General features: G+C 36.2%; 1 protein-coding gene and 1 pseudogene across 1 annotated transcript; both read left to right on the top strand.

The window, feature by feature from the left end:
• Positions 1 to 4,255: 4,255 nt before the first annotated feature.
• On the top strand, positions 4,256 to 5,469 carry LOC106301475 (60S ribosomal protein L8-1). The gene is made up of 2 exons (XM_013737878.1): positions 4,256 to 4,829; positions 5,044 to 5,469. Exons 1-2 carry the CDS (start codon positions 4,390 to 4,392, stop codon positions 5,378 to 5,380), a joined length of 777 nt encoding a protein of 258 aa, XP_013593332.1. The 5' UTR covers positions 4,256 to 4,389; the 3' UTR covers positions 5,381 to 5,469.
• A 2,425-nt stretch (positions 5,470 to 7,894) lies between these two features.
• Positions 7,895 to 8,256, top strand: LOC106302400 (annotated as a pseudogene).
• Positions 8,257 to 10,412: the final 2,156 nt, after the last annotated feature.

The raw sequence follows: 10,412 nt of genomic DNA, 5'->3' as shown, positions 1-10,412 counted from the left end.
CGGCAGAGATTTTTAAGGAAACTACAACCTATTTCGGGATTTGCCCTAATCTCTCTATTTTCTCTCCCAGACGCCTGTGGCTTTGATATATCTTCTTTTTCTGTTTCTCCTGACTATTCTACGGTTTTTCTTTGAGAAGAAACCAGACCTTAGAGTTGGAGACTTTGAGAGATTTGTGATTTGATACTTTGTAAAGGGAGAAGGCTCCATCTCTCTCACCATAGAGAAGAACCCCCTGAACCCTTATTCTATTTTATCTACACATGTTTTATTCAGTCTATGTCTCTGTGTTTTCTCTGTTCATGGCTGAGTAGTCAACTTGCTTAGTCTAGGGTGTTAGGGTGTTAGATCCGTGAGCTTGACATAAATAAGTTATAAATCGATTGTCTTCATTCACTGTTGTTCTTAAGGCTTGCATCAAGCTAACCACTTAGTGCCTGATTCTAGGTTTAATCTATTAAACTCTAAACCCTAAATCTAAACTAAAAACATCAACTTTAAACCCTAAATCATCAACTCAAAACCCTAACCCATGAAACATCTATTCTAAACCCTAGACCCCGAAACATCAACTCCAAACCCTAAACCTTCAAATCTAAACCCTAAAACATCGACTCTAAACCCTAAACATAAACCATAAACCCTAAACCCTATATTTTTTTGAAATTCGAACCCTAAACCTTAAAACGCTAAACCTTCAAATCTAAACTCTAAAACATCAACTCTAAACCCTAAACATAAATCATAAACCCTAAAACATCAACTCTAGTGTTTTAGGGTTTAGGGTTTAGGATTTAGGGTGTAGAGTTTAGGGTTTAGAGTTGAAGGTTTAGGATTTACGGTTTAGGATTTATGGTTAATTTTTTAGGGTTTAGGGTTTAGGGTTTACTTTTTTGAGTTTAGGTTTAGTGTTGATAGTTTATGGTTTAGTGTTGATGGTTTAAGGTTTAGAGTTGAAGTTTAGGGTTTAGGGTTTAGAGTTGATGTTTCGGGGTTTAGGGTTTAGTGTTGATGTTTCGGGGTTTAGGGTTTAGTGTTGATGTTTCAGGGTTGAGGGTTCGTATTTCAAAAAAAAAAATTGGGTTTACGATTGTTGGTTTAGGGTTTAGGGTTCTTATTTCAAAAAAAAAAAGGGTTTAGGATTGATGGTTTAGGGTTTAGAGTTGAGTTTTGGGGTTTAGGGTATGAATTTTGAAATAGTATAATTCGAAAAAAAATTTAAAAAATTATTTTTTATCTTTTTAGATTTTTATTTATTTAAATATTTATTTATTATATATATAAAAAACAAGGACATAAGAGTTTTTTGCCGTTTAATGAAGAATGTATTTTTGAAAATGTCACTTTAGTGGTGGTAAAAATGAAAAGTGATAGCATGAAAGTGGTATACATGTAACTTCCCCTAAAAAATATTACAGTTGAATTCAGAGATACAATTAAATTTACCTAAATGATAACTAAATCGACCATAAAGACAACAAAACCGATTAGATATAACATATATAAAATCATATGTATAATTAAAGTAATATAATATTATTAATATAAATGATGCATAAAAATTATAAATTAATTAAATTAAAGTAAATAGAAATCAATTATTATAGTATATTTACTTTAAAAATATTTATATTCGTGATTCCATGTATGAATCACTATACTTTGCGATTTTGATTTATGTTTTATTACAAGTAGGATTTACAATTTGTTTTCTCTTTGCTCTTTACACATGCATGAGCTCAAACATTCATGATTATCCATGTTTGATCTATGTTTGATTTTGATGTCTCTTTGATTTTGATTTATGAATAGATGGATTATTTACCATTTTCTATTCAAGATAATACAAATAGAAATTACACGAAGAAACAGAATATAGACTCGTGTTTCTCAACATAATAACAAATCAGAAGGATCAATCTTATATTAAGTTGTTCAATCTTCTAACTTCAACAATATTGTTTCTCGTCTCACAAAGTCAAATCAAGGATACATAGATTTTTTTTTTGGTTACACAGTTTGGTTATATCTGAAATAACCCGAACCTTAAAAACCCGAACCCGATCCGAAGTATAAAACAAACCAAACGGGTTCTGTACCTCTCCATCCGAAAACCCGAACCATCCGACCCGAACGCCCATGCCTATTTAGTTCTACTTAAAGTAGAATTTGCAGTCTACGAAGTAGAAAATAAAATCCACTTTTTTCATTGAATCTATGTTCAGAATATGTGATCTACGTAAATAATATTACTCTAAAAATATTTAGAATACAGATTTTGCGCTTAACATATCGCTCTAATTTTTTTAGAAATTGTAATCTGCAGATTACTATAATCTAAAACTTGCAGAAATCAAAATCTACACATTACTATAAATCTAAAAACCAGCAGAAAAGTTCTACATATTTACTGTAAATCTAAAACCTGTAGAAATCAAAATCTACACATAACTATAAATCTAAAAACCCGCAGAAACCAAGTTCTACATATTTAATGTATTCTACGGATAAGAATAACCAGTTCCAAAAAATATGGGAATAAAATATTTGGAAATATTTAGTTTCCATATGTGAAAAAATCGATTTTTCAGAAAAATAAAAAATAAAAAAAAATCGTTGAGGTAGAATTTTTTTTTTATTTGAAGATTTTTAATGTTTTCTTTTATTTTAATTAATTTAATTATTTATTATATTTTAATATTTAAAAATTGTTTTGTTAATTGTAATTTTGAATTTATAATTGAAATTATGTGCATTATTGCCTTTTTGAAAATAATTAGCCTAATGGAACATAAAGTTTATAAGATTAGTCTAATGGGGTATAGTTACCATTTTTTGGTGTAAAAACAATTTTCTTAATTTTAAATTTTTTAAAAAGTATAAACTTATGATTACTTTTCTAATAGCCTAAACTAGGCATCGGTAACAAAAAAAACGAAACCGAGATCCAATTCCGCATCAAACATAAACTGAAAACCTTGCGTCTGTATAAAAAAAAAAATACTTGAATAGAGATTCTATAGGGTGGTACTAAATTTGAAATCTTTTTTAACCGAACCGGACGGATAACCGAAAAACCCAAAATCGATAACTCTAAATTCAAAACCGAAAAAGTTTAAGCCAAAAATTGGAATTAGTATGTGAAATAAATACACGAAATCTCAATAAGTATTAAAAATACTCAATTTCACTTTTATTTTGATATAATATTTAAAAATGGACGAGTCTAGAGTATCCTCTAGACTATATTTGCGAAGTGATTTTGCCACATGTCCTATCTACAATTATTTTTACAAAAAAAAATGATGACATGGCTAACAAGATTGATGACATGGGTTATAGTTAATATGACATAGACAATCACATTTATTACTGACATATATTTTTGTACACTTTATAGAATATGGCAATAACTAATACATTACATTTAATGTTGATTTATATTTTTGTTAAACTTCTTAAAATATGGTAATAATTCATAAATCATCACTAAAATAAATATATTGAAATATGAATTATAAACTTCGAAATACATTATTTAATTGTATTTTTATAATTATACAATTTTTATTACTAATATTTTCAAAATTTTCTACATCTTTTTTAAAAAATTAATAAATTGTTAATCGTAATTTCATTAGTTTCTTTTAGATATCTACAAATTTTATAAATATTGTTTAGTTATAATTTTTAATAACTATACAATTTTTATATGATTTTTAGTAATTTTATACAAGTTGATTTAATACATTTAACCAAAATATATAGATAAAAAATTTATTTATGATTCGAATTTTAAATATATTACATATATATTATTAAATGTAATTTAAAATAAACAATTTTTTTTTTTTTTAATTTTATGCTTAAATAATCAACTTTATATTAAATATTAGTCAAAAATAATAAAATATATAATATTAATAAATTTTATTTTAAATATAATTTAACTTTTAAAAAATTTATCACTGTATATAGTGCAGGGAAACACCTGGTTATTAATCAAACCCAATAACATCGTATACGAAATTTGAATAAAATTTAGAAAGTTAAACCCGAAAACCAAAGACACGAGATCCTAATAAAAAAATGGGTAAACTAATCGGCCAAGCCTAGTGCAGATAGCTTTTTTCTTTTTTTGAGGCAAAAGTGCAAATTGCTCTGATATGACAGAAACGACAATTAAGCATCGATTTATAAACCTTTCATCATGATTTAGGCTTTTGTATGAGTTTAGACTGATACTGTGGGCTTTAATTCTAATAACCCAAGCCTATTAGGGTTGAAACGACTTCAGGTTGCACAATAAAAAGTCATTTTTTTTTTCTCACTCTCGACTTCGGTCTCAAACCCTAATTGTAATCTTCGCCGTCGAGCCTCCATCCATCAATGGGTCGTGTCATCAGAGCTCAACGTAAGGGAGCAGGTTCCGTCTTCAAATCCCACACCCACCACCGCAAGGGTCCAGCCAAGTTCCGTAGCCTCGACTACGGCGAGAGAAATGGATACCTCAAGGGCGTCGTGACCGAGATCATCCACGATCCCGGCCGTGGTGCGCCGCTAGCTCGCGTCGCGTTCCGTCATCCTTTCCGTTACAAGAAGCAGAAGGAGCTCTTCGTCGCTGCCGAGGGCATGTACACCGGACAGTTCTTGTACTGCGGTAAGAAAGCCACTCTCGTTGTCGGAAATGTTCTCCCGCTTAGAGCTATCCCCGAAGGAGCTGTTGTCTGTAACGTCGAGCATCATGTCGGTGATCGTGGTGTGCTCGCTAGAGCTTCTGGTGATTACGCTATTGTTATTTCGCACAACCCTGACAACGACACTACTAGGTTTGTTTCTGGGTTCAGACATATCTGTTTATATGTAATGAAGATGGCATAATCGTTGAGATATGTTGATTGGTTGGTGTTGTGTTGGTTCCAAAGGTTCTGTCTTTGAATCTATGATATGGTTAAACTGATGTTGTAGTATAGAATGATTGGTTTGAATACATTTTTGTTTCTCAATTTTACACTGATGAATCGGTTATATATGTTTTGACAGGATCAAGCTGCCATCTGGTTCCAAGAAGATTGTTCCGAGTGGTTGCAGGGCCATGATTGGTCAAGTTGCTGGTGGAGGAAGGACTGAGAAGCCGATGCTCAAGGCAGGAAACGCTTACCACAAGTACCGTGTGAAGAGAAACTCATGGCCTAAGGTTCGTGGTGTGGCTATGAATCCAGTTGAGCATCCTCATGGAGGAGGTAACCATCAGCACATTGGTCACGCAAGTACTGTTAGGCGTGATGCACCACCAGGGCAGAAGGTTGGTCTTATTGCTGCTAGGAGGACTGGTCGTCTCAGAGGTCAAGCTGCTGCTTCTGCTGCCAAGGCTGACTAGTTTTAAGATGCTTGTTTGAGTTTTGTTGTATTTCCTTTTGGACCTTGTTCTGTTCTTTGTTATAATCTTGTCCTTCTCTGTCGAAGTTATTATGCCTTTGCATCTCAATTTCCATTTCACATTTTTTTAATATATTTGTGCATTTCTCGTTTTGTTCTAAAATTAAATTATATATTTGTGGTAATACTTTTGGATGCTAATCGAATCTTGCGTCAGTTTGTAACAATATTCTAAAAGCTGAAGAAACAACCTTAAATATATAATCGGCGAAGATTTTGATGACTCTTCTCAAGTCTAGGCACAAACTTTTTTTGTTTTTTTTATTATTAATTAAAAGCCCGCTTAACCGGGAAATCAGTTTCGGTTACAGACCCGCTTTGAACAAATTAACCCAATTTATCCTAATACAAACTAGCTTCGCCCGCCCACTAAACCCGACACATTCCGCTAGACGTCTTCAGAATCATTAGGAATCGAATGCCGTTCTCACCCTCGACGATGGTCACGGGAAGGTGAGGTTCTCCTTGTTTCCTCGGATGCCGGGAATTCTCATGTCATCTACGGTGTAGCTAGCCTCCGATGAACTCCACAAAGCATGTAACCGATACCGTCTATGAGGCGCTCGACGAACAATAGAGGAGTGTTTCTAGAACTTACCACGAGCAAGCCGGGCTTATACACAACGTCACACAACGCTTGAAACGCCTCCCAAACCGAGTAAGCACTCGCCACTGCCGCCACCATAACTACAAAGGCGGGTTGGGTTTACCACCACTCCCGATCTAGAGGGTCTCAAAACCTGCAAGGAAGACAAGCTCGCCACCACATTATCTCAAACGAAAATAGCGTGGTCTTGGGACAGCAAGCAAAGACCACAAGGAGACACCGAGCCGGTTAATGACTCCTGAGAACCGACTCGCCAAGTGCGTCCTTTGAGAACCAAAGGGACGATACCAAGCTGCAAGGTCCCAACTCCGGTGTCGACAGAGCGGGCATAAACATATAAAACCAAAGAGACAATCAAGAGCAAAAGCCTCAGCAATTGCTAAAGAAACCAGAGAAGGCGCACAGACGAAGAACTCCGCACGTGATGGATTTGCGTCGACAAGAGCCATGGACGACTACTTGATTAAAACCCTCCGACGAAACCACGCAAGTCTGAACTGAGAGGTCGGCCATCTCCGCCTGCACACGACCGCTCAAGACCCGCTTCCGGCGAGACGAATCACTGGAACACACGTGACTAAGAGGCAGAGGAGAGAGCCCGCTACGACACCGCAATGGACCGCAAAAACCGCTCCCCTTAGTCTATTGACCACCAAGCCTACTCCAGCACAGAGCCACCGTAGACAAAGAAGAAGACAAGCCGCAGTTCTCGACACGGAGACAAACCCGAAGCAGATCTAGAAACTGAAAAAGGACCTGCTCCAAAACCCAAAAGCCCTTCCACGGAACCGACTGTAGTCGAAACCACCAACTAGAACCTCGCCTCGAATCCACAAAGCAGCGACCACGCCGGAGTCGGAGCACGTCGCGAGCGGCCACTTCACCGGAGAGAGCCTCTGTCGCAGATCGGAGAGCATATCAGTTGAAGACGATGGATCCGGGAGAAGAGCAAAAAGCAGATGAGAAAAAGGGGAGAGAGAGTACCTCCGGCATCGGCACGCGCGCGGACGCGCCACCGGACGCCGGAGTTGAAACAGAGACGCGCTTGAGGTCGAGAGAGAGAGTGTGGGGGAAGAGAGAGAGAGAGAGCTCGTCTAGGCACAAACTTAATTTGTGCTCAACGTTGTTACTTATGTCACATTCACTGCAAAGACTGATATACACAGCTTTGGCGCGTTCATGTAAGCTTTTGTGCTCATTGAGGATCTTATTTTATCAAAACTCCTGATAATATGTTCGTTTTACGTTTCATCATCATGTTTCTAAAATACTGAGAAAGTTCAGATATAAGTAGAGATGTGAGCAACGTAGCTGCTTAGCTCGTTAAAGCGTTTTCTTAACAAAATGATTTGCTTTGAAATGCATAGAAAATTCACAGGTGTACTTATGTGAATGTAGTAAGAGACAAGCCTCCATATTCTCCTGTTTCTGTGTCTAAACTGGAAATCTGAGCAGTGTTGAGTACACAGAAGAAGAGATGCCTAATCCTCAATTAAAAGGCATCAATGGCAGTTGGTTCTTAAAAGAAGAATTTGTTCAAAAAGGGTTCATGACAAGTAATAGGATTTCATAACCACGGAGCAGTTTCCGTGGATGTTGGTCCATCCAAAACTCTAAACATGGAAAACCAAACCCGATCCGAAAAATTTTAGAAACAAAAAACAATTTGGACATTTCTCAATTTGTGCATGTCATTCTTGGGCAAAGGCCATGCTAATCTTATTTGAATATGGTTCTGAAGGTTTTGTCTTTGAATATGAGCTATGGTTAAATTGATCGTGATAATAATTTGTTGTAGTAAAGAATGATTGGTTTAAATACATTTGTTTCTCAATTTCACTTTGATTAATGGGTTATATATGTTGTGAGATGATCAAGTTTCCATCTGCTTCGAAGAAGATTGTTCCGAGTGGATGCAGGGCTATGATCGGTCAAGTTGCTGGTGGTGGAAAGACTGAGAAGCCGATTCTCATGGCAGAAAACGCATACCACAAGTACCGTGTTAAGAGGAACTCATGGCCTAAGGTTCGTGGTGTGGCTATATGAATCCAGTGGAGGATCCCAATGGAGGAGGTAACCATCAGCACATTGGTCACGTCAGTGCTGTTAGACGTGATGCAGCTCCGGGACAGAAGGTTGGTCTTATTGCTGCTAGGAGAACTGGTCGTATCAGAGGGCAAGCTGCTGCTTCTGCTGCCAAGGCCGACTAGGTTTAATAAAATATTTTTGTAGTGTTTTGCTGTGTTTCCTTTTGGACATTATTGTGTTCTGAAATCTCGAAGATTTGCTATAGTCGTGCCTTTCTCTTTAGAATCTTTTGTTATGATTTTGCAAAATTTTGTGCCCCAAATTTTGATTATATTTTTGCATTTGTTGTTTCGTTTTAAAATTATACAGTTAAAAGCGGGTACCATGTCCAAAGAGCAGTGGATAAAGAGGACGTTACCAATCAGGTTCATTCCTCTCTTCTTTTAATGCATCAGCATAACCTCATTAATAGGCTGTGGAATCTTAGCATACCCCCTCAATTAAAGATTTTCTGGTGGAAAGTTCTTCATAAAGGCCTATCGGTGGCTGAAAATTTGAACATGAGAGGAATCATAATATATAGATATTGCCAGGTTTGTGGAGAAGAGATTGAAAATATCTATCATATGTTGATATCATGTAGAGTGGCTAAAGAAATCTGGTCTTTCTCTCTTAGCGAACTTTCTTGCCAACATGAATCTGACAATGCTATCTTTGAGGTTTTCCAGAACTTGATGGACATAATGAAAAATTCCCAACCTCTAAATAATCTTCCATTCTTTGTAGGTTGGAGAATTTGGAAAATCCGTAATAAGCTTGTTTATGAGAACAAAAGGGACCATATAGCTCAAGTTGTTAATGTTACGCTAATGGATGAAAGAGTTTGGAGAGAGGCAAATCATGATCCTAGTTAACTACTTCAGAATACAAGCAATAAGTCCTAACTCTGTGAAGGATGTTAATTGATCACTTTAGAAGTTCTAATATCAGTAATTCACCATAACCATATAAACCCTAAGTCTAACAAGGTAACTACTCAAAAATAATCAAACAATATATAAAGATAAACCGAATGAATTGCATTTATAGACTTTTGTTATTCTTTTGTATATTATAACCCAAAATAAATAAATAAAATGGCTTAACGTACAAGGCACCAAAAAAAAATTAAGCTTCAGAAATACTAGCCCATATAGAGTGGTTTACCCCAAGGAAAAAATTCTTTGGTCGGTTTCTTATTTCTCACTAAAGAAACACCTTTAAGATCAGCAATATATTCGCGTATCTGACCACATCGAGCCCTTGCGGCTCCTCTATATGCTCTCCATAATGTAACAGCACGGTAATTCTTCAAGTCCGTCGTTTTACATTTCCATACTATTCTATTTTTTCCTCTCTCCACAACCGGAAAGTTTGTTGTAATTAGAAGATTGAAGACTGAATAGTTATGTGTATTTCATTAATGAATAAGACATCCCTTATATAAGGGTTACAAGATAGAGATAAAAGGAAAGAGTACAAATCCTAATCCAACTAGATTTAGGATAACAACTAAATACATAAATGGAAAGATTACATATCTAAGGAAAAGAAAATAGGGTTTCCTTTTCTCTAAAGCTTGTGGCCGCCTCTCTTTCTCATCTAAGGCATGCGGCCGCCTCTCTCTCCTCTCTTTAGGGTTTCGGCTATGTCTCTTTCTTCTAGGGTTTGGGCCGGTTATGGACCGGACCGGTTATGGACATTCATCACTTGATTTATAACATTCCCCCTTGGATGCCATAACCATACAGGATTGTAATACGCTTCACGTTGCCTCATTAAAACCTTATCAGAAAAATCCTGTGGGACAAAACCATGATGAAGGAAAAAGAGTACAACACGTACTACTCCCCCTGATGTGAACCTCAGTGGAAGTTCTTTAGTCTACGCATCTGATGCGTGATCTTCCTGAATGTGCAGGTGGGAAGTAAACAAATCGGTCAAGTTATTACTGAACCGTAATTGGACCACTTCGACCTCTTCAGTCTTTTCTCATGTCCTTTGACATCGTGTGTCTTAGTAAAGTAGATGTGCTGAGCAATGCGGATTGCATTGTACTCAAAGATCACTGTCGGTTCTTTGCAAACTCATGTGTGCATGAGTCTTTGCAAATCGTGTGTATATGGATAATATACCGAGCATGGTTCCATGAATTAATAATCTCAGGTTGTAAACCTATGATCCGGTGTATCTTCTACACGGATGTGTATCAATATCTTGTCCATTGATCTTTCTCTATTATGATGTTGAGTCATAGATCTCAACCACATAAGCTCTCGAATACCTTGGCTATTATGAT

The sequence above is a fragment of the Brassica oleracea genome, chromosome C7, assembly GCF_000695525.1.
Source record: "Brassica oleracea var. oleracea cultivar TO1000 chromosome C7, BOL, whole genome shotgun sequence".
NCBI classification, from domain to species: Eukaryota; Viridiplantae; Streptophyta; class Magnoliopsida; order Brassicales; family Brassicaceae; genus Brassica; species Brassica oleracea.
The sequence above is the reverse complement of the archived record's forward strand: the minus strand, read 5'-3'. Positions and strand labels throughout refer to the sequence as shown.

Coding starts and splice junctions, on each gene's coding strand:
- LOC106301475 (XM_013737878.1), top strand. CDS start 4,390: ATGGGTCGTGTCATCAGAGCTCAACGTAAGGGAGCAGGTTCCGTCTTC. Junction 4,830..5,043: donor CCTGACAACGACACTACTAG/GTTTGTTTCTGG, acceptor ATGTTTTGACAG/GATCAAGCTGCCATCTGGTT.